Genomic DNA, 25,100 nt, shown 5'->3' with positions numbered 1-25,100 from the left:
GATGGCTCCAGCCCTTCCATAATGCATAGCCTTCAGGGAAGATAGCAGTGTTCATCAGATTGCAACATGAGGCTCAGTGACTTATGGGGCTTTGCTGTTAACTTTCTTTTGGGAGAGACTATTCTGAGACATTTTAACATCATCAAATTATAGTCTGGGTGCAGTGGCTCACACCAGTAATCCCAGCATTTTGGGAGGCTGAGGTGGGTGGATCACCTGAGGTCAGGAGTTCGAGACTAGCCTGTCCGACATGGTGAAACCCTGTGTCTACTAAAAATATAAAAATTAGCCAGGCATCGTGGTGGGTGCCTATAATCCCAGCTACTTGGGAGGCTGAGGCAAGAGAATTGCTTGAACCTGGGAGGCAGAGGTTGCAGTGAGCTGAGATCATGCCACTGCACTCCATCCTGGGCAACAGAGCAAGAATCCATCCAAAAAAATTAGCAAATTATAAGTAGAATACCTTTTACTTGCTCTGTGATTCCTGAACCAGGAAATAATTACAGAGTTTCAGATTGAGATAGTATGCATTTTGTGAAATAATGTAAATGACTGTTTTCATTGGATTGTGGCATCTCTAAAGAAATTATTGGTATTAGAACCTTTCCACAGTTGCTTAATCTGGCAAACCTACAGCCCTTTAATGTGTCCAGAAATAGGTTGTTAGAGAATTGAACTTGAGAGAAGACTATGGAAAAGAAAACTCTCCTCTGGGTGAGATAAATGTGCCTTAATGTTATCCTGCCAGGATAAAAAAGATCAGAATGAGTTCCCTTTAACAAAGAGGGCACTGCCAGTGGCATCTAGGGACAGTGAGAGCCGCTGTCTGCTTTTGTGTTTTCTGCATTGTTATTTCCTTGTGTTAACTTTAAGTCTTGGTAGAATCTGTTAACAGGGGTCCCCAACACCTGGGTTATGGACTAGTACCAATCTGTGGTCTGTTAGGAACAGCAGGAGGCCACACAGCAGGAGGTGAGTGGCAAGCAAGTGAGCATTACTTCCTGATCTATGCCTCCTGTCAGATCAGTGGCCACATTCGATCTCAAAGGAGCTCGAACCCTATTGTGAACTGTGCATGCGAGGGATCTAGGTTGCCTGCTCCTTATGAGAATCTAATGCCTGATGATCTAATGTGGGACCGTTTCATCCCCAAACCATCTTCCTCCCACCATCCGTGGAAAAATTTTCTTCCACAAAACCAGTCCCTGGTGCCAAAAAGGTTGGAGACCACTCTATTAATGCACGGCCTTGATCAGGGTGTGTCTTGAGAAATAAAGGGAGGTGGCCTCAATCTCACTTTGTGGTGAGGCAAACTAAAAAGAACTGCAACAGAGTAAAAAGACACACTCATGGGGAGACCAGTGGGGATATTCAGTCACAGAACCTGGGGGCTTGACCCAGGAAAGTAGACATTTCAAGGGAGGAGCAACTCTACTGATGGATGAAGAACTTGTAAACATTTGGGTTATATATGTTCTATCACTAAAATTCATGCAAAGTTCTCATTCCGTGCCATAAATATAAGACAGTATTTCCCTTGTCTCTCCTTTAAAAAGTGAGTAAAATTGACACGCCTGCATGTTAATTCTGAGCCATCACATACCATGACAATTTGCTTTGAAAATACAGGATGTCGACAAGGGAGAAAATTTGAAGGACATTGAGCAGAGAAGGGACCAAATTATAACAAAATTTTTTGTAACTTGAAAAGACCACTCTGGTCACCAGATGGAAGATAGAATGGGGTTGACAGGAAAGAGTCCATTTGTCCATTCACCCTGCTCTCCACTTGTGTCCACTCTGTTCTGTGTTTCATAAGGTTGAGACTTGTTTCACAAGACTCCCTTTCCCTCCAGGCAATGCAAGGTACTGGTAAGAGATCCTGAGGGAGGGAGGCGGGAAAGATCAGAGTAATCATTCCATCAATTTCCTTTCTGCTGGTCACAGTGAATTAGCTGTAGCCATCTAACAAAGGCCACAGCTCCTATGAGGCAACTTTCTCCATATGGCCACCTTGTTCAGGTTCTGAGACCTACTCCCTGTGATTTTTCCCTTCAGGTCTACAGGTGTAATGACTCTCTGTTGTTCCAGCCCAAGAGTACTGCATTATCGCTTGAAAATTTCCTTACACCCTACTCCCACTTTTGAAAATAATCCCTTCATCAGTCTTCTCATTTGGAATGTTCCATCTCTTTCTTGCTAGGACTGAATGACATATGGCAAAAGACACTAGAGGCAATTAGACCTATTAGGAGTTTGAGGTAATACACCAAAACAAAGACATTGAGTCCTGAGATAGGGCAGTGGCAGTGGAGACATACAGGGGAGATAGACGTGAGAAATTTTAAGGAGGAAGCTCTGACCAGATTTAGTTATTAATTAAGTAGGGGGAGGAGAAGCTAGCAATGAGAAGTTAAGGGAAGCCTTGCACAGTGGCTCATGCCTATAATCCCAGCACTTTGGGAGGCTGAAGCAGGCAGATCACTTGAGGTTGGGAGTTTAAGACCAGACTGGTCAAAATGATGAAATTCTGTCTCTATTAACAATACAAAAATTAGCCAGGCATAGTGGTGGTCACCTGTAATTCCAGCTACCTGGGAGGCTGAGGCAGGAGAATCACTTGAACCCAGGAGGCAGAGATTGCAGTGAGCTGAGATTGTGTCACTGCACTCCAGCCTGGTCAACAGAGGGAGATGCCATCTCAAAAAAAAAGAAAAAAAAAAAAGAAAAACAGTTAAGGGCTGTTTCCAACTTCTTGGTTTTGATGACCAGGCAGATGACAGTGCCAGTCAGGCCAAAAGAAAGGGGCTACAGACCCCATGCAAGCCTAAAATCAAGCAGGGCTGTCATGAAATCTTGAAGTTCCAAAATAATCTCTTTTGGGTCCATGTCCCACATCCAGGGCACACTAATGAAAGGATTGGGTCCCTAAGTCCTTGTGCAGCTCCACTCCTGTGGCTCTACTGGGTTCAGTGCCTGCAGCTGGCCTCAAGGGCTGGCATTGAGTGCTTACAGCTTTTCAGGCCCAGGATGCAAGCTGCAGGTGGATCTACCATTCTGGGGTCTGGAGGCTGGTGGCCCTCTTCTCACAGTTCCACTAGCAGTGTTCCAGTGGGGACTCTGTCTGGGGGGCTCCAACCCCGTATTTCACCTCTGCACTGTCCTAGTTAAATGTTACACCTAAACCGTAAAAACCCTAGAAGAAAACCTAGGCAATACCATTCAGGACATAGGCATGGGCAAGGACTTCATGTCTAAAACACCAAAAGCAATGGCAACAAAAGCCAAAATTCACAAATGAGATCTAATTAAACTAAAGAGCTTCTGCACAGCAAAAGAAACTACCATCAGAGTGAACAGGCAACCTACAGAATGGGAGAAAAATTTACAATCTACCCATCTGACAAAGGGCTAATATCCAGAATCTACAAAGAACTTAAACAAATTTACAAGAAAAAAATCAAACAACCCCATCAAAAAGTGGGCAAAGGATATGAACAGATACTTCTCAAAAGAAGACATTTATGCAGCCAACAGACACATGAAAAAATGCTCATCATCACTCACCATCAGAGAAATGCAAATCAAAACCACAATGAGATACCATCTCACACCAGTTAGAATGGCGATCATTAGAAAGTCAGGAAACATCAGGTGCTGGAGAGGCTGTAGAGAAATAGGAACACTTTTACACTGTTGGTGGGACTGTAAAGTAGTTCAATCATTGTGGAAAACAGTGTGGTGATTCCTCAAGGATCTAGAACTAGAAATACCATTTGACCTAGCCATCCCATTACTGGACATATACCCAAAGAATTATAAATCATGCTGCTATAAAGACACATGCACACATATGTTTATTGCGGCACTATTCACACTAGCAAAGACTTGGAACCAACCCAAATGTCCATCAGTGACAGCCTGGATTAAGAAAATGTGGCACATGGCAGCCCCCAACGAAGACCGGCTTGTCTCTGGTCGGTTCCCGGCGCTCTGCGTTTCGTGACCTTGTCCAGTAGAAGGCTATTTAATTTTCACAACTGCTTGAATTTTGACATACAAGATGAAGCAAGATGCCTCAAGAAATGCTGCCTACACTGTGGATTGTGAAGATTATGTGCATGTGGTAGAATTTAATCCCTTTGAGAATGGGGATTCAGGAAACCTAATTGCATATGGTGGCAATAATTATGTGGTCATTGGCACGTGTACGTTTCAGGAAGAAGAAGCAGACGTTGAAGGCATTCAGTATAAAACACTTCGAACATTTCACCATGGAGTCAGGGTCGATGGCATAGCTTGGAGCCCAGAGACTAGACTTGATTCACTGCCTCCAGTAATCAAATTTTGTACTTCAGCTGCTGATATGAAAATTAGATTATTTACTTCAGATCTTCAAGATAAAAATGAATATAAGGTTTTAGAGGGCCATACAGATTTCATTAATGGTTTGGTGTTTGATCCCAAAGAAGGCCAAGAAATTGCAAGTGTGAGTGACGATCACACCTGTAGGATTTGGAACTTGGAAGGCATGCAAACAGCTCATTTTGTTCTGCATTCTCCTGGCATGAGTGTATGCTGGCATCCTGAGGAGACTTTTAAGCTAATGGTTGCAGAGAAGAATGGAACAATCCGATTTTATGATCTTTTGGCCCAACAGGCTATTTTATCTCTTGAATCAGAACAAGTGCCATTAATGTCAGCACACTGGTGCTTAAAAAACACCTTCAAAGTTGGAGCCGTTGCAGGAAATGATTGGTTAATTTGGGATATTACTCGGTCCAGTTATCCTCAAAATAAGAGACCTGTTCACATGGATCGAGCCTGCTTATTCAGGTGGTCCACAATTAGTGAAAATCTGTTTGCAACCACTGGTTATCCTGGCAAAATGGCAAGCCAGTTTCAAATTCATCATTTAGGACACCCTCAGCCCATCCTCATGGGTTCTGTAGCCGTTGGATCTGGCCTGTCCTGGCATCGAACTCTCCCTCTGTGTGTAATTGGAGGAGACCACAAGCTGTTGTTTTGGGTGACTGAAGTATAAAGTTTTCTTTGTACCTTAGATTCACAAACTTTGTATTTTTAGTACATATTTTGAAGAATTTCTATAGTACATATTTTGAAGAATTTTTATATCAAATATACCATATACTTTAGAAAATGTCTTAGTTGCTTTTATTAAATAAAATGTGAATGATTTGAAAAAAAAAAAAAAAAAAAAAAAGAAAATGTGGCACATATACACCATGGAATACTATGTAGCCATAAAAAAGGATGAGTTCATGTCCTTTGTAGGGACATGGATGCAGCTGGAAACCATCATTCTCAGCAAACTATCACAAGAACAGAAAACCAAACACTGCATGTTCCCACTCATAGGTGGGAATTGAACAATGAGAACACTTGGACACAGGAAGGGGATCATCACACACTGTTGTGGGGTCAGGGGAGGGGGAGGGACAGCATTAGGAGATATAACTAATGAAATGATGAGTTAATGGGTGCAGCACACCAACATGGCACATGTATACATATGTAACAAACCTGCATGTTGTGCACATGTACCCTAGAACTTAAAATATAATAATAAAAAAAAGAAAAAAGAAAAATAAAAACAAATATTAAAAAAAAAAAGAAATTGAAGTAATAAAATGTTTAAGAAAGGCAAATGAAACCAAAATAATCGAGGCTCAGTAAGGTTAATTATTTGCAAAACTGCATAGATCATAAGACGCCGAGGCAGCATCAGAATATAGTCAGTCTGGCTCCCCAGGCTGTACCTTAACCCCTTCCCCACAACACTGCATGTGTATCTAGATGCAGTCATACATGCAAACACAGAACTTCAGGGATGTCAGAAGTCATCACTTCTCCTTCCAGGTAGGCACACATAAGTGTAAACCCAGAGGTTCACAAGAGTACATGCATGTAGGTAGAGTAGGCACTCACGTGTACATAGATTATACATATGCATGAAAAACACCTTATATAGGGTGCACACATGTGTATGGAAACACACACGTGCATAGGATATACATATGTGCATGAACAAACCTCCAGCCCTGCTGCTACATGGCTCTAATTTCCTACCCAGGTGTAATAGATTACACTTCTGGAACCCAGGTTCCCCATAGTAATGTTCTTCACCCCTGGGAAAACCGCAGGGCCAATCCCCTCAGGGTTCTGGTATGCATAGAGGACGGGTCCCTGGATCTCCCTTTCTATCACTAATTCTCACTGTAGGTGAAGAACTGTCACATTTCTGAGGCTAGATCTGTGCTTCAAGAGGCCGCTTCTTCAGAGATCCCTCTGACAGCCCTGAAGCCTGTTCAGGCCTCTGAATCTCCTATCACGCCCACAGGCAGGCAGGCTGAGTGGTCTTTGGCAATGGAAACTCTGGGGTCAATATCTTCATATAATCTTCTTCCCTTTTCCTGACTTTTTTCCTTCATCTCAAAAACCAGGAAATATTGTCCCTCTATATATTTCTCTTCTTGCTCCCTTTGATTAAATATCAGACATTTAAAGTGCCTATTCTATGCAAGACACTGTTGTCGTCATCATTAACCCCTGCCCTTAAATGGTGCAGCCCACAACCTACAACCTGAGACCCACAGAGCTATTTCCTCCAGGGAAACTGAGTTGGCAGAGGAACGAATAAACAAGAACATTTGGCCAATAAAGAGACTGGAAGCCCACACTTGGAGCTGGAATCTACCACCATCTGGCTGTGTGTCCTTAGGCAAGTCACTTAGCTTCTCTGTACTTCACTTTTGGTACCTGTAAAATGGACTGTTGTAGAAACCAAATGACTTCATGTATATAAGGTTCTTAGAGCAGTGTTTCCATGTGTAAGTGTTATTTAATTGCTACCCATTACGTTACTATAATTGAGAATATTCATGGGAAGGAGCTGTAATAAAGTGGGTATCTCTAGACAAGAAAAAACGAGATGGGGCTTTCTCAGCTCAGCTAAGGAAGACAAGATTTGTTTTCAGCAAATCCCAATTGCAGTATGTCTGGTGGATCTGATGGCTACCAAAGGTATGTTGAGACAGAGCGAAGGTAATTATTCACAAAAAGAATCTCAATAGGCACATTTTAAGCATTCATTTGCCTAGAATCTAGAATTTTAAATCCAAGGAAGGACAAGGTAATTCATCTTAACAACCTGCCATTGCTAGCATAGAAATGAGGCAGATTGCTATGGGATAAGGCTCTGTGAACTCATGGCGGAGCTGAAACCAGAAACGTGTCCCCTGACTTTCAGCCCTGTGTTCAGTGAAATAGCCAGAGCAAAACCCAGTTATGAGGTGCTATACTCACCATGGGAATCAGAAATGGTTGTGAGGGAATATGTAAGTCTGGATTTAAGATTAGGGAGTGTCACAAGACACAGAAGACCAGATGGGTAAGGAGAAAACTATGTCAGTGAAGGAACATGGTGTCTCCAGCAGAGAAGATATTCAAGCAACTAGACAATCGCTTGGGGACTCTGAGACAGGGAATAACTAATCATTGGAGCAACGGGTGGATGAGATGACCTGGAGATTCACATTTTACCCTCACATTTCTATAGCACAGTTAATTTTGGAGGTATCTCATTTCTACTACCTTAAGGTATCAGAATAAGTTCATCAACTGTAATAAATGTTCCAGTCTGGTGGGGGGTGTGGATAGTCATGGAGTTTTGTTTTGTTTTTTCCTGCTAAACTAAGTAGGAAATTGGAAATTAAGCTGAGATACCACCTTCTATGTAGCGAATCTCATTAAAAAATCAATTTCCCAGATGTTTTTGCCTTCTTTGAAATGACTAAAACCAAGGCTCTGATAGATTAAGTAACTGTTTGAAGGTTGCTCAACAGCAAAGTCAAACCTAGAACATTGTTCTTCTGGCTTCCATTTCAGAGGTCTCACCACACCACCAGGTTGACCTTTGAAATGGATATTAGAGAGAGAAGAAGAAATCCAGAATTTGGGGTAGCTTTAGGGTAGCCTAAGACTATTTTATTTCAAACCAAGGATTCCAAGGTTGCTAGAAAAGAGGAGATGGAGAACAGTGCTTGCCTTCACGATGGTCAGTCTGTTTTGCAATCAGGAACTGGATGCTGCTTCTCTGCATCTCAGCTTTCTGTGTCCCATGGCTGACACTGTGGGCACTGTCTGGTCACTGGGCTCTTCAAAGATGTGATGAATCTTCACATATATTGGAGAAGAGGGTAAGAAAAATACTAAGGAGTGAGAGACCAGACAGCCTGTCCTGTCCACACCATCTGAGGAGTATTTCATTAGGTGGTGCCCGTAAAGAAGGGTAGGTTAGACTTATTGCATTATGTATTAACGGATGAGAATGGGACAATAAGCCACAGTTTTCACATAGCAAAAAATAGAGAGGCAAACTCCAGCCTTGATGAGGCTGGATGGGGAAAAAAGTTTCTATTGGCTTGATGTAAAAGTAATTGCAGTTTTTGCCATTACTTTCAATGACAAAAACCGCAATAACTTTTGCACCAACCTGATAGATCTGTCCCATGAAGAACTAGGGCACTTCTGCATATTCTGAGCAGCCTATCTCTGCAATGCTGAAAAGGCAAAGGTGGAAGGCACAGGGATCTAAAGCCCTATGACTCCAAGGCAAGCAAAGCTCCCTGAGAATCCATATTGTTAGACCCCCTCCTTATGACCCAGGATACGTAGCCTGTCATTTCTGTGTTTATAGCTGCACTGATGAATACTGACTAGTCACGGATATGTGAGGCACCAGAAAACAAACTGACAACTTGAAATTTTAACTCATTAAATTATTGAGAAAGACAGAGGCAGAGCCAGGCGTCCCAGAAACTAGTGATTTGTCAGAAGAAAGACAAAACCAACAGTGGAGTGGAATCTAGCTGAGAACAGTCTGAGCCAGAGGAACTGGGTTCAATCCTGGATCTGAGGGGCTTAAGGTGTCCAGAAGAGCTTTCAACCTAAACTAAGCAGGAAATGGGAAATTAGGCTGAGATACCACCTTTTCTGGAGCCAAGAGACAGGAGGTAAAGCTCTAATCTAATACCGGAGTAAAAACTAGGCAGAAAAAAAGAGATTTCAGAGAACTGAAAAGAGAAAGACCCAACCTAAAAAGAACCCTGCCGAATCCCTAAATGGGACATACCGCTGAAAGGGGCCTATGCACTCAACACTGCTGATCTGGGTGTCTTACAGGTACCTTAAGATATCAAGGTATTCTCAGACTCCCAGTGAAAAGAGAGTAGAAAGGGAGAAACTAGGTTTCCAAAAACAGGCCTGACTGGGCACAGTGGCTCACACCTGTAATCCCAGCACCTTGGGGGGCAGAGGCAGGTGGATCACCTGAGGTCGGGAGTTCGACCCTAGCCTGACCAACATGGAGAAACCCCGTCTCTACTAAAAATACAAAATTAGCCAGGCATGGTGGTGCATGCCTGTGATCCCAGCTACTTGGGTGGCTGAGGCAGGAGAATCGCTTGAACCCAGGAGGCAGTGGTTGCGGTGAGCCAAGATACGTCACTGCACTCCAGCGTGGGTAACAAGAGCAAAACTCCATCTCAAAAATAAAATAAAATAAAATAAAATAAAATAAAATAAAATAAAATAAAAAATAAAAATGTGGGCCCAGGAGAGATCCTAAGGTCAGGTACTGGTGCTGCAAAATCAGAGAACTGTTGTTGAGTCAAGATCTGACAGAGCTGAGGTCCAAAGTCATCTACAGCCTGTCCTCTCTGAAGGCAAGGAGAAGAGGAGAGGATATGGCTTTGTGAAATGGGAGGCAGAAATGGGAACAGGAAGGAAGGAAATCAAAAGAATTCCAATACGTAGGAGCAAAGGATAGAGTGGAAGGAGTGGGTCAGCAAGGAGGCTGAAGGCACTTGGCAGTAAGACGACCTCTGTTGGCAGAGGACACACCAGCTTAGTTTCCTACTACACATGTACAGTTTGGGAAAGAGGTATGACAGAGCAGTTTAAAACATAATTTGCAATCAGTGTGCCTGGGTTTGAATCCTAGATACACTACTCACCAGCTCTGTGACTCTCTGAATTTCAGCCTCCTTTGTTATAAAGGGGGAAATAGTGGTACTTCAAACATAGTGTTATTGTGAGGATTAAATGAGACAAGGGCTAAGCACAGACTCTGTCTAATAAATGTTAGCTGCCTTTTTCCAGTTTAGTCACTTTCCAACTGTCTTTGCTCATTCAGGGAAGCGGAAGCATGGATAATGGGTAGCTTTCCACCAGCACACTGCCCACCCAGCATTGTTATCCAATTTGGAAAGTGCATTCTTGCTGCCAGTGTGTACTCCCTGGTTTCATGTGGGCCAGTGGCTAAGAGAAGGACACTACACAAATGATGAGGAAACAAGGAAAGGAGAAACAACCCGAGATGACAAATGTCCACAGTGTGAAAATTCCAATAGAGAAAGATGAGAAGTATAGAAATAGTCCACATTTCCTGTCTATCAAGGAAGAGAGGAAATACCTTTTCAGGTGAGATGATGTGATTTAAAAGGCTTAGAAAGACTCCCAGTCCCTTCTCGTTCTTCCCACCACTAACAAGACCCATCACTAAAATGTCATTTCTCTAGCTGATTATGTGAGCAATAATACTAACCACGTGTATTAGGGTTTGACAAACTGTCACTCAACTGTCACTTGAGTCTCCAAATGACAGTGGCAGGTGGGGAAGAACAGCACACACACAAAAACCAGCCCCTACCCCACACACACACCCCATCTTATTAATAGATACACAGAACTGTAATGACTTGCCCAAGGCATGAGAAAATATACAATGCTGTCAAATCCAGCTAAATGAGAGGGGGTTAAGCTACTACCTCTGAGGTAAACATCGCACTAATGTTAGAAACTCCAAGTTCAAGCCCAAAGGATATCAAATAGCCCTTCACCCCCAACAAACACAATGTCCCAGGAGTGAGGCTGAAAGACACAGAGAAGGAACTGGGGAAAGAGTTCGGAGAGTGAAATAGATACATTCCCCAGGAGTAGGATGAAGAATAGTTGTCTCAGGTTGTAAGTATCTATTAAGATTTTCAACGTTCATAAACTCCAACTTTGCATTTCGTATCTCAGAATCTATGCCACACCTTAGAAATTCTCTCATGAGTGCAATACACACAAAAACATCCATCGTAACTGTCTGTGAGGGACAGTATGGCTCCAGTACAATCTACAGTGTGCATATAGATCTATGGAGAGAAAAAGTTGGCTAGGAGATGAAATTGTTCAGAACTTTCACCCTTTTAATTATAAAATTAATGTAAAAAATCATGTGTTCATTATTTTTAAATACAAGCAATATAATCTCACCACACCAAAAAAATGATAACTATGTGAGAGAATGCATATGTTAAACAGTTCAATTTAGCCATTCCACAATGTATACATATTTCACAACATCATGTTGTACACTATAGATACAATTTTTGTCAATTAAGTAAATATATATGCCATATAAAGTTAAATATGGAAGTTACTTCTCACTCCAGCCCACTTCAAGAGGCAGCCACATACGCACAAACACACACGCCAAAATAAGCACAACATATAAGAGTTATTTTTGTTACAAAAATAGGATTATTCTATATGCATTGTTCTGCAACTCACTTGTGTCACTTAGTAAAACATCATAAACAGTGGTATAATAGTGATGGCATCACTTGGCAATAAATGGCTCCAGCTCTGCCACCAGACTGCCTGAATTCAAATTTCAGTTTTACCACTTACTGATGGTGGGATCTGGTAAGTTACTTAACTTGGATAAACTCTAATTATTATCTATAAAATTGGAATAATTATAGTGCCTATCACTTAGGATTTGGGGAGAATACAATGATTTTTAAAAACCGGCAAAGCACCTAGCTCAGTATGTGGCATGTACTGAGTGCTAATAAATGTTGGCTAACATTAGCCATCTTATTTCTTTAGAGAGTGCATGCTATTGAGTAACAGGAATGCACCATAAATTGTTTAGTCATTCACCTACGTGTTTATTGAGATTGTTCCCTCTATGGGTTGCTTTCGTTGGTTGGTTTGCTTGGTATTACAAGCAACACATATTGTGTACTGCACAAATATGACTACTTCTAAAGGATAGAGTGCTGTAAGTAGAACCATTGGATAAAGAGATGCAGATTTCCAACTCTGATATAGACTGCCAAAAGGTCTACACTGAGTCACACTTTCAGTATATGTGAAGGTCTATTGTCCTTTGGATATGATCCCCAAAAATGTAGAGCCAATCTGATAACTTATTTTTATTTGTGGGTTACAAAGAAGTTTAGGCTTATTTTTTTCCAAATGTTCCAATTGTCATAAATAGCATTTGTTTTATAGCTCATTCTTTTTCCATTGCTATGAAATAAATCTTTATTATATGTTAAGTTTAATGTAGATCATGATCTAAATATAGACATACAGATATACAAAATGTTTTATATTGGTCAATTCTTAATTGTTCCCTATGTGTGTCATTATCTTATTGCTTTTCAATATACTGTGCTTTTATCTGGGGTTAAAAAATTTCCCATCATTATTCTAATGTTTCCAAAATAATGTTGTCTGTCGTTAGCCATGTAATACTCTAGATGAATTTTAGAATAATCTTTTCAAGTTCCACTAAACATTCCCTTCAGGTCTTATTAGAAGTGCATTGAATTTTATTAATAAGAATTCATATTTTAAAATACAGTCTTTCTTTTCAGGAGTATAGTTCTCTACATATTCAAATATTCATTTTGTGTTTTATTATAGTTTCTTCTGATAGGTCTTACTCATTCTTTTGTATTTATTTTGTCCCTCAGATTAATTTCTAAGTATCACCTAGCCTTTCTTGCCATTATCAATTGAAACCTTTTCTTCATTACATTTGTCTAATACAGAAAGAGCATTAATACTTTTAGTTTTACAATGCGTCTGGCCACTGGTGAAATTGCCATAGGTTTTAAAAGATTTTCAAATAATTATCTTGAATTTTTTAGTACACAATCATGCCACAAAAAAAAATGACATTTTCTTCTTTTTTAATATTTATGCCTCCTGATTCTTTAGTTTTGCTTTGTTACCCACTCAGTCAACCATCTCAGCAGTGTAGTTTAATAATGGTCATAAGGCTATCTCTGCCTTCTCTTTCCATGATATTGGTGGAAATAGGACTCTTAGAGTCTATGTTTTATAGTCCTGCAATATTTTAATGTTGAGAATGAGGGCTTCATAGTTTTTTTAATCCAAAAAATTAATATATTCAAAGAACTAATCTTGGTTACATAGGCTATTTCTGGGAGTACTCTAATTTTAACTGGTATCCTTGAACCAAAAGATGATAATTAAAGTAACAGATTATATTAGCCAAAGAGAAATGCTTAAATAAATATTAGAAAGATTTGCTCTGAAGATGTAAGGAAGTTATCTGAATTCTACAAGTACCGAGGAGCCTTGGTTAATTCTGTTATGCTTAGTTTTGTTCTATCCCAACTACTACTACCGTCTATGGACCTCTGAGCAAGAGAGAATGCTGAATGAGATAACTTCATTCATAGGGATTCCTTGTGTGACAGCCTTCTAATTCTAAGTAGAACCCAGCAACCTCTTCCCCGGGACAAAAAATAATAATAAGGCTAAGGAGATGGTCAAGAAACAACCTCAGAAGAATCTTTACGAAAGGAAATGAGAACTCAAGCAAATTAGGCCACGTGGAAGTTCCTATGAGCACATGGAAAACTTTTAGTTTCTAATTTAGAAGACAGCTTGGCATCCTTTAACCTTTCTCTTGTTGAATTTTACTATCTGTTTCTATGTAGTTTCAGAACTAAACATTCTTTCAAAGTATAATAGCAGTAAGATTTTTAAAATAGATTTGAGGTTGGGGAAGAAGCTGTCTTGGTCAAACTGCCCTTGACATCTCTCCCACCGCTTCTCCAAACCCTATCCAGGAAGTCCAGAGACATGGAGACAAAGAATTACAGCAGCAGCACCTCAGGCTTCATCCTCCTGGGCCTCTCTTCCAACCCTCAACTGCAGAAACCTCTCTTTGCCATCTTCCTCATCATGTACCTGGTCACCGTGGTGGGGAATGTGCTCATCATCCTGGCCATCTACTCTGACCCCAGGCTCCAAACCCCTATGTACTTTTTTCTCAGCAACTTGTCTTTCATGGATATCTGCTTCACAACAGTCATAGTGCCTAAGATGCTGGTGAATTTTCTATCAGAGACAAATGTTATCTCTTACGTGGGCTGCCTGGTCCAGATGTACTTCTTTATGGCATTTGCGAACACTGACAGCTACCTGCTGGCCTCTATGGCCATCGACCGGCTGGTGGCCATCTGCAACCCCTTACACTATGATGTGGTTATGAACCCACGGCATTGCCTACTCATGCTATTGGGTTCTTGCAGCATCTCCCACCTACATTCCCTGTTCCGCGTGCTACTTATGTCTCGCCTGTCTTTCTGTGCCTCTCACGTCATTAAGCACTTTTTCTGTGACACCCAGCCTGTGCTAAAGCTGTCCTGCTCTGACACATCCTCCAGCCAGATGGTGGTCATGACTGAGACCTTAGCTGTCATCGTGACCCCCTTCCTGTGTATCATCTTCTCCTACCTGCGAATCATCGTCACTGTGCTCAGAATCCCCTCTGCAGCCGGGAAGTGGAAGGCCTTCTCTACCTGTGGCTCCCACCTCACTGTAGTGGTCCTGTTCTATGGGAGTGTCATCTATGTCTATTTTAGGCCCCTGTCCATGTACTCAGTGGTTAGGGACCGGGTAGCCACAGTTATGTACACAGTAGTGACACCCATGCTGAACCCTTTCATCTACAGCCTGAGGAACAAAGATATGAAAAGGGGTTTGAAGAAATTAAGAGACAGAATTTACTCGTAGAAAGAACAAAATGTGGCATGTCAATATCAGGACATGACCTAAAAGATTTTCAGTTTAATCCTCCCTTCCTAACCATTTCCATATGGCACTCAAAGAGGTGATGAAAAATGGTGTTGGATACCAGTAAGAGAATTAACCTGGGAGCAAAACACTCAGTTTCTTTTTCTAAATTATTTTTATTTTTTTATTTATTTCATGCTTTAAGTTCTGGGATACATGTGCAGAACGTGCAGGTTCGTTACATACATATACACATGTCATGTTGGTTTGCTGCACCCATCAACTCATCATCTACATTAGGTATTTCTCCTAATGCTATCCTTCTCCTAGCTCCCCACCCACTGACAGGCCTCAGTGTGTGATGATCCCCTCCCTGTATCCATGTGTTCTCATTGTTCAACTCTCACTTATGAGTGAGAACATGCGGTGTTTGGTTTTCTGTTCTTGAGTTAGTTTGCTGAGAAGGATGGTTTCCAGCTTCATCCATGTCCCGCAAAGGACATGAACTCATCCTTTTTTATGACTGGATAGTATTCCATGGAGTGTATGTGCCACATTTTCTTAATCCAGTCTGTCACTGATGGGCATTTGGGTTGGTTCCAAGTCTTTGCTATTGTGAATAGTGCCGCAATAAACATACGTGTGCATGTGTCTTTATAGCAGAATGATTTATAATCCTTTGAGTATATACCCAGTAATGGGATGACTGGGTCAAATGGTATTTCTAGTTCTAGATCCTTGAGGAATGGCCACACTGTCTTCCACAGTGGTTAAACTAATTTACACTCCCATCAACAGTGTAAAAGTATTCCTATTTCTCCACATCCTCTCCAGCATCTGTTGTTTCCTGACTTTTTAATGATCGCCATTCTAACTGGTGTGAGATGGTATCTCAATGTGGTTTTGATTTGCATTTCTCTAATGACCAGTGATGATAAGCTTTTTGTCATATGTTTGTTGGCCACATAAATGTCTTCCTTTGAGAAGTGTGCATTCATATCCCTTGCCCTCTTTTTGATGGGGTTGTTATTTTTCTTGTAAATTTGTTTAAGATCCTTATAGATTCTGGATATTAGCCCTTTGTCAGTTGGATAGATTGTAAAAGTTTTCTCCCATTCTGGGCCAGGCGCAGTGAATTGAGACCAATCTGGCTAACACGGCGAAACCCCATCTCTACTAAAAATACTAAAAAATTAGCCGGGCATGGTGACATGCACCTGTAGTCCCAGCTACTCAGGAGGCTGAGGCAGAAGAATTGTTTGAACCCGGGAGGCAGAGGTTGCAGTGAGTCGAGACCAAGCCATTGCACTCCAGCCTAGGCAACAGAGCAAGGCACCGTCTCACAAAAATTAAAAAAGAAAGAAAAGAAAAGAAAGAAAGAAAAAAGAAAAAATATTCTCCCATTCTATAGGTTGCCTGTTCACTCTGATGATAGTTTCTTTTGTTGTGCAGAAGCTCTTTAGTTTAATTAGATCCCATTTGTCAATTTTGGCTTTTGTTGCCACTGCTTTTGAAAAACACTCAGTTTCTATCCATGACTTTGACCAAATACATATTTAATCTCAGACTAGGTACTGATAGGAATCCATATTTTAGGAAACCCACTTCAGCTATCCTCAATAGACTGGCTTCCATATGGTAGAATAAAACATTTCTACAAATACATCTTCTACACACCTGACAATGGGTCCCAGTCAAGGAGTTGTAAATCCTGTTAGTCCTCAGAAGTGGAAACCACACGAGTTTGGTAGGAAATTGGAAAGAACTTTTTGGAAAAGTGACATAAGTTTATCCTTAAAAATAGACTAAATTTTGACAAAGAAAGTTACAAAGGATGAGGAAATGGGCAACACATTTCACATAGTAAAAACCAGCCAAGCACACAGAGGCAATACATTTTGGAATATTTTTGAGAAACAGTGAAAACCCTGTGAGTCTTATTCAGTTTGAGAGTAAGGACAATCCAACTGAAAAGATAGAATGATCCAAAAACAATATTTGCTCCTCCCCCCAACACCAAAGTGTCATGACAGTATGAATTCTCAGTACCCTGTCCCTTTTATCTTGTTTTTGTTTTTGTTTTTTGAGACAGAGTCTCACTCTGTCACCCAGGCTGGAGTGCAGTGGTGCAATCTCGGCTCACTGCAACCTCCACCTCCTAGGCTCAAATAATTCTCCTGCCTCAGCCTCCCTAGTAGCTGGAATTACAGGCATGCGCTACTATGCCCAGCTAATTTTTGCACTTTTAGTAGAGACTAAAAGTTTTGCCTCTACTAAATGGGGTTTTGCCATGTTGGCCAGGCTGGTTCCTTTCTGTTTTTTAAGAGACAAGGTCTCACTTTTTGACCCAAGCTGAAGTACAGTGACACAATCATAGCTCACTGTAGATTCAAACTCCTGGGCTGAGTGATCCCCTTCCTTTTTAATTCTTCTGTTCTCCTTATGTCCAGCATCCTCACTAAGCTACCCTTTATATCTTGGAAAAAGCCATGTTTGTCAGTCAAGATAAGCTGTGATATACTGTGGAAATAAACAATCTCAAGTTGGATCTCAAAACTAAAGATTTATTTCTAATTTGCCCTAAACATCCACCATAGAAAAATATAAGGATGCTGCTCATTTTAATCAATCAGGGATCCAAAATGATAGATCAGGCACCATTGTGAACATTGATCATCATTTTGTCAGAAGCTGAGAAAGATACTGGAAGATTTTACATTGCCAACTAAATATTCCAGTCCAGAAGTGACCCAGGCCACTTCTGACCATAACTTATGGTACAAAACACATCCCATGACCCCACCCAAACACAAGGGAGACAGGAGGCACAATCCAACCAGGTGCCTCTAAAATGGAGAGTCAGAAGTATTTGATGAATAGTATTAATGACTACTACACAGCTATGTTAACACACAAACACATCAATGTGCATCAGGTGCTTTATTAATCCTCCCTAATAATGTTATTGTTAATAACAATAGTAATGTAGGACTTACACACTCTCTGGAAAATTTCTGCCTTAGTTATTTCAGCAAGTTTACACAACCACCAGCTTTTCTGGGTCGCAGGCTTGTTTATGGAAGGACTTGAAGTTGAATACAAGTCTTTTGGCCTTAAAGATAAAGCAAGAGGTGTGTAATGGCCTAATGGAACACAGGGACACCTATGCTCCAACATCAGGGTTCCATTCCTGTCATTGTTTTCACTAAATCCTCATAATTGTAAGGAAGTAACCAGCAAGCCAGAAAAGAAATGTAATTTGCAGTAGCCTCTGTATTCGTTTAAGCACACCTGACTTTTACCACTATCTCCTACCAATCACCTGATTTTGAGATGCTGGCCTAGAAGACATATTTACTTTCTACTTCTTTTATTTATATGTCATAGTTTTCTCATACTTAACTAAGTGGCATAGCTACTTTAGAATGTGAGAATTCCTAGCATATATTAATACATAAATGCATTAATTACAGCCTACAGTAATTTTTAAAGCTAATTAAATTCTTTGACCCCAAGAATCATAACTTGTATTTTTCAGCTCTGAGATCAGCCTGACCTTTTTTTCCTCAACAAATGCATGGCCACTAAAAAAAATCACAATTTTTTTTTTTTTTTTTTTTTTTTTTTTTGAGACGGAGTCTCGCTCTGTTACCCAGGCTGGAGTGCAGTGGCATGATCTCGGCTCACTGCAAGCTCCGCCTCCTGGGTTCAAGTCATTCTCCTGCCTCAGCCTTCTGAGTAGCTGGGACTACAGGTGCCCGCCACCACACCTGGCTAATTTTTTGTATTTTTAGTAGAGACGGGGTTTCACCGTGTTAGCCAGGATGGTGTCAATCTCCCGACATTGTGATCCGCCTGCCTCGGCCTCCCAAAGTGTTGGGATTACAGGCATGAGCCACCACGCCCGGCCAAAAATCACAATTTTTTTAATGAAAAACTTTAAGATATTCCCAGAAATTCAAACTAAAAGAAATTCTAAATAACAAGTGACCATGAGATAGCACTTTGGGATTTAAAAAAAGGTTCCAGTCTACCCATTTGGTAAACCCTAAACTTCTCAGGTGGAACTGGAGTGTAGTCTCTGTCAGGATATGATGCCAGTTTCCCCAAGTCACAATAAGGGACTCTCAGTGGGTAAGAAGCATCTGAAGACTTTAACAAGATTTTTTCTTTTCAAACAAGAGAGCCCAGACGTTAACCCAGAAATGTGCTAATAAGCATCAGTAAGAGGGAAAAAAATCTTTCTTGTAGGTAGATATAATCAGAAGGGTCTACGAAGACCTCTGAGCATCTTGCCACATCAGGTGGAATGCTTCTGCATAGCCCGTGAGAGTAGACTAGAAATCTTGCTCCATCTTCTATCATATAGGTAACTAGGAGGCTGCTTGAATAGAATAGAATAATAAAGATGGCCGAATAGAAACAGCTCCAGTCTCCAGCTCCCAGCACGAGCGACACAGAAGACAGGTGATTTCTGCATTTTCAACTGAGGTACCGGCTTCATCTCACTAGTGAGTGCCGGACAATCAGTGCTGGTCAGCTGCTGCAACCCCACCAGCAAGAGCTGAAGCAGGGCGAGGCATCACCTCACCTGGGAAGCACAAGGGGGAAGGGAATCTTCCTAACCAGGAGAACTGAGACACACAACACCTTGAAAATCGGGTAACTCCCACCCCAATACTGCACTTTACCAAGGGTCTTAGCAAACGGCACACCAGAAGATTATATCCCACACCTGGCGGGGAGGATCCCACACCCACGGAGCCTCCCTCATTTCTAGCACAGCAGTCTGCAATCTAATGGCAAGGTAGCAGTGAGGCTGGGGAAGGGGCGCCCACCATTGCTGAGGCTTAAGTAGGTAAACAAAGCAACTGGGAAGCTCAAACTGGGTGGAGTCCAGAGCAGCTAAAGGAGGCCTGCCTGTCTCTGTAGATTCCACTTCTGAGGACAGGGCACAGCTAAACAAAAAAAAAAGGCAGCAGAAAGCACAAACCAGATGCAAACGACCCTGTCTGACAGCTTTGAAGAGAGCAGAGGATCTCCCAACACGGAGGTTGAGATCTGAGAATGGACAGACTGCCTGCTCAAGTGGGTCCATGACCCCTGAGTAGCCTAACTGGGAGACATCCCCCAATAGGGGCAGACCAACACCCCACACCTCACATGGTGGGGTACACCCCTGAGACGAAGCTTCCAAAGCAAGAATCAGACAGGTACACTCGCTATTCAGCAATATTCTATCTTCTGCAGTCTCGGCTGCTGACACCCAGGCAAACAGGGTCTGGAGTGGACCTCAGGCAATCTCCAACAGACCTACAGCTGAGGGTCCTGACTGTTACAAGGAAAACTAACAAACAGGAAGGACACCCACAACAAAACCCCATCAGTACGTCACTATCATCAAAGATCAGAGGCAGATAAAACCACAAAGATGGGGGGAAAGCAGGACAGAAAAGCTGGAAATTCAAAAAATAAGACCACATCTCCCCCTCCAAAGCAATGCAGCTCATCGCCAGCAATGGATCAAACCTGAATGGAGAATGACTTTGATGAGTTGAGAGAAGAAAGCGTCAGTCCATCAAACTTCTCTGAGTTAAAGGAGGAATTATGTACCCAGCACAAAGAAACTAAAAATCTTGAAAAAATAAAGAAAGGATAACTAGAATAATCAATGCAGAGAAGGACATAAAAGAACTGACAGAGATAAAAACCATGACATGAGAAATACGTGACAAATGCACAAGCTTCAGTAACTGACTCGATCAGCTGGAAGAAAGAGTATCAGCTATTGAGGATCAAATGAATGAAATGAAGTGAGAAGAGAAGTCTAAAGAAAAAAGAGGAAAAAGAAAAAAGAGGAAAAAACAAAGCCTTCAAGAAACATGGGATTATGGGAAAAGAACAAATCTACGTCTGATTGGGGTGCCTGAAAGTGAGGCGGAAAATGGAACCAAGTTGGAAAACACTCTTCAGGATATCATCCAGGAGAAGTTCCCCAACCCAGTAGGACAGGCCAACATTCAAATTCAGGAAATACAGAGAATGCCACAAAGACACTCCTCGAGAAGAGCAACTCCAAGACACATAATTATCAGATTCACCAAAGTTGAAATGAAGAAAAAACTGTTAAGGGCAGCCAGAGAGAAAGGTCGGGTTACCCACAAAGGGAAGCCCATCAGACTAACAGCAGATCTCTTGGCAGAAACTCTACAAGCCAGAAGAGAGTGGGGGCCAATATTCAACATTCTTAAAGAAAAGAATTTTCAACGCAGAATATCACATCCAGCCAAATTAATTTTCATAAGTGAAGGAGAAATAAAATCCTCTACAGAAGAGCAAATGCTTAGACATTTTGTCACCACTAGGCCTGCCTTACAAGAGACCCTGAAAGAAGCACTCAACATGGAAAGGAACAACCGGTACCAGCCATTGCAAAAACATGCCAAAATGTAAAGACCATCAAGGCTAGGAAGAAACTGCATCAACTAACGAGCAAAATAACCAGTTAATATCATAATGGCAGGATCAAGTTCACACATAACAATATTAACCTTAAATGTAAATGGACTAAATGCTCCAATTAAAATACACAGACTGGCAAACTGGATAAAGAGTCAAGATCCATCAGTCTGCTGTATTCAGGAGACTCATCTCACACGCAGAGACACACATAGGCTCAAAATAAAGGGATGGAGGAAGATTTACCAACCAAATGGAGAACAAAAGAAAGCAGGGGTTGCAATACTAGTCTCTGATAAAATAGACGTTAAACCATCAAAGATCAAAAGAGACAAAGAAGGCCATTACATAATGGTAAAAGGATCAATTCAACAGGAAGAATTGACTATCCTAAATATATATGCACCCAATACAGGAGCACCCAGATTCATCAAGCAAGTCCTTAGAGACTTACAAAGAGACTTAGACGCCCATACAATAATAATGGGAGACGGCAACACTCCACTGTCAACATTAGCGAGATCAACGAGACAGAAAGTTAACAAGGATATCCAGGAATTGAACTCATCTCTGCAGCAAGCAGACCTAATAGACATCTATAGAACTCTCCACCCCAAATCAACAGAATATACATTATTCTCAGCACCACATCGCACTTATTCCAAAATTGACCACGTAATTGGAAGTAAAGCACTCCTCAGCAAAAGTACAAGAACAAAAATTATAACAAACTGTCTCTCAGACCACAGTGCAATCAAACTAGAACTCAGGACTAAGAAACTCAATCAAAACCGCACAACTACATGGAAAATGAACAACCTGCTCCTGAATGACTACTGGGTACATAACGAAATGAAGGCAGAAATAAAGATGTTCTTTGAAACCAATGAGAACAAAGATACAACATACCAGAATCTCTGGGACACATTTAAAGCAGTGTGTAGAGGGAAATTTATAGCACTAAATGCCCACAAGAGAAAGCAGGAAAGATCTAAAATTGACACTCTAACATCACAATTAAAAGAACTACAGAAGCAAGAGCAAACATATTCCAAAGCTAGCAGAAGGCAAGAAATAACTAATATCAGAGCAGAACTGAAGGAGATAGAGACACAAAAAACCCTCCAAAAAATCAGTGAATACAGGAGTTGGTTTTTTGAAAAGATCAACAAAATTGACAGACCGCTAGCAAGATTAATAAAGAAGAAAAGAGAGAAGAATGAAATCGATGCAATTAAAAATGATAAAGGGGATATCACCACCGACCCCACAGAAATACAAACTACCATCAGAGAATACTATAAACACCTCTATGCAAATAAACTAGAAAATCTAGAAGAAATGGATAATTTCCTGGACACTTACACTCTACCAAGACTAAACCAGGAAGAAGTTGAATCCCTGAATAGACCAATAGCAGGCTCTGAAATTGAGGCAATTATTAATAGCCTACCAACCAAAAAAAGTCCAGGACCAGATGGATTCACAGCTGAATTCTACCAGAGGTACAAGGAGGAGTTGGTACCATTCCTTCTGAAACTATTCCAATCAATAGAAAAAGAGGGAATCCTCTCTAACTCATTTTATGAGGCCAACATCATCCTGATACCAAAGCCTGGCAGAGACACAACAAAAAAAGAGAATTTTAGACCAATATCCCTGATGAACATCGATGCAAAAATCCTCAGTAAAATACTGGCAAACAGGATTCAGCAAGACATCAAAAAGCTAATCCACCATGATCAAGTGGGCTTCATCCCTGGGATGCAAGGCTGGTTCAACATTCGCAAATCAATAAACATAATCCAGCATATAAACAGAACCAAAGACAAGAACCAAATGATTATCTCAATAGATGCAGAAAAGGCTTTTGACAAAATTCAACAGCTCTTCATGCTAAAAACACTCAATAAATTCGGTATTCATGGAACATACCTCAAAATAATAAGAGCTATTTATGACAAACCCACAGCCAATATCATACTGAATGGGCAAAAACTGGAAAAATTCCCTTTGAAAACTGGCACAAGACAGGGATGCCCTCTCTCACCACTCCTATTCAACATAGTGTTGGAAGTTCTGGCTAGGGCAATCAAGCAAGAGAAAGAAATTAAGGGTATTCAGTTGGGAAAAGAAGAAGTCAAATTGTCCCTGTTTGCAGATGACATGATTGTATATTTAGAAAACCCCATCGTCTCAGCCCAAAATCTCCTTCAGCTGATAAGCAACTTCAGCAAAGTCTCAGGATACAAAATTAATGTGCAAAAATCACAAGCATTCTTATACACCAGTAACAGACAAACAGAGAGCCAAATCAGGAATGAACTCCCATTCACAATTGCTTCAAAGAGAATAAAATACCTAGGAATCCAACTTACAAGGGATGTAAAGGACCTCTTCAAGGAGAACTACAAACCACTGCTCAGTGAAATCAAAGAGGACACAAACAAATGGAAGAACATACCATGCTCATGGATAGGAAGAATCAATATCGTGAAAATGGCCATACTGCCCAAGGTTATTTATAGATTCAATGCCATCCCCATCAAGCTACCAATGAGTTTCTTCACAGAATTGGAAAAAACTGCTTCAAAGTTCATATGGAACCAAAAAAGAGCCCGCATCTCCAAGACAATCCTAAGTCAAAAGAAAAAAGCTGGAGGCATCACGCTACCTGACTTCAAACTATACTACAAGGCTACAGTCACCAAAACAGCATGGTACTGGTACCAAAACAGAGATATAGACCAATGGAACAGAACAGAGTCCTCAGAAATAATACCACACATCTACAGCCATCTGATCTTTGACAAACCTGAGAGAAACAAGAAATGGGGAAAGGATTCCCTACTTAATAAATGGTGCTGGGAAAATTGGCTAGCCATAAGTAGAAAGCTGAAACTGGATCCTTTCCTTACTCCTTATACGAAAATTAATTCAAGATGGATTAGAGACGTAAAGGTTATACCTAATACCATAAAAACCCTAGAGGAAAGCCTAGGTAGTACCATTCAGGACATAGGCATGGGCAAGGACTTCATGTCTAAAACACCAAAAGCAATGGCAGCAAAAGCCAAAATTGACAATTGGGATCTCATTAAACTAAAAAGCTTCTGCACAGCAAAAGAAACTACCATCAGAGTGAACAGGCAACCTACAGAATGGGAGAAAATTTTTGCAATCTACACATCTGACAAAGGGCTAATATCCAGAACCTACAAAGAACTCCAACAAATTTACAAGAAAAAAACAAACAGCCCCATCAAAAAGTGGGCAAAGGATATGAACAGACATTTCTCAAAAGAAGACATTCATACAGCCAACAGACACATGAAAAAATGCTCATCATCACTGGCCATCAGAGAAATGCAAATCAAAACCACAATGAGATACCATCTCACACCAGTTAGAATGGCGATCATTAAAAAGTCAGGAAACAACAGGTGCTGGAGAGGATGTGGAGAAATAGGAACACATTTGCACTGTTGGTGGGATTGTAAACTAGTTCAACCATTATGGCAAACAGTATGGCAATTCCTCAAGGATCTAGAACTAGAAGAACCATATGACCCAGCCATCCCATTACTGGGGATATACCCAAAGGATTATAAATCATGCTGCTATAAAGACACATGCACACATATGTTCATTGCGGCACTATTCACACTAGCAAAGACTTGGAATCAACCCAAATGTCCATCAGTGACAGACTGGATTAAGAAAATGTG

At 41.0% G+C, this 25,100-nt stretch overlaps 1 protein-coding gene and 1 pseudogene across 2 annotated transcripts; both read left to right on the top strand.

The window, feature by feature from the left end:
• Nucleotides 1-3,948: 3,948 nt before the first annotated feature.
• On the top strand, nt 3,949-5,229 carry LOC144334848 (nucleoporin Nup37 pseudogene; annotated as a pseudogene). Its single transcript, XR_013405088.1, has one exon. The product of XR_013405088.1 is annotated as a nucleoporin Nup37 pseudogene (transcript).
• A 2,373-nt stretch (nt 5,230-7,602) lies between these two features.
• Nucleotides 7,603-14,913, top strand: LOC100429931 (olfactory receptor 1L4). The gene is made up of 2 exons (XM_015116899.3): nt 7,603-7,620; nt 13,894-14,913. The coding sequence occupies exon 2, from the start codon at nt 13,978-13,980 to the stop codon at nt 14,911-14,913; it is 936 nt and encodes a 311-aa protein (XP_014972385.3). The 5' UTR covers nt 7,603-7,620; nt 13,894-13,977.
• Nucleotides 14,914-25,100: the final 10,187 nt, after the last annotated feature.

Source organism: Macaca mulatta, chromosome 15 (genome assembly GCF_049350105.2).
Source record: "Macaca mulatta isolate MMU2019108-1 chromosome 15, T2T-MMU8v2.0, whole genome shotgun sequence".
NCBI lineage: Eukaryota > Metazoa > Chordata > Mammalia > Primates > Cercopithecidae > Macaca > Macaca mulatta.
Note: the sequence above shows the minus strand (reverse complement) of the source record. Positions and strands in the feature narration are given on the sequence as shown.

What these genes read in the sequence shown, in the direction of transcription:
- LOC100429931 (XM_015116899.3), top strand. Translation starts at nt 13,978, where the DNA reads ATGGAGACAAAGAATTACAGCAGCAGCACCTCAGGCTTCATCCTCCTG.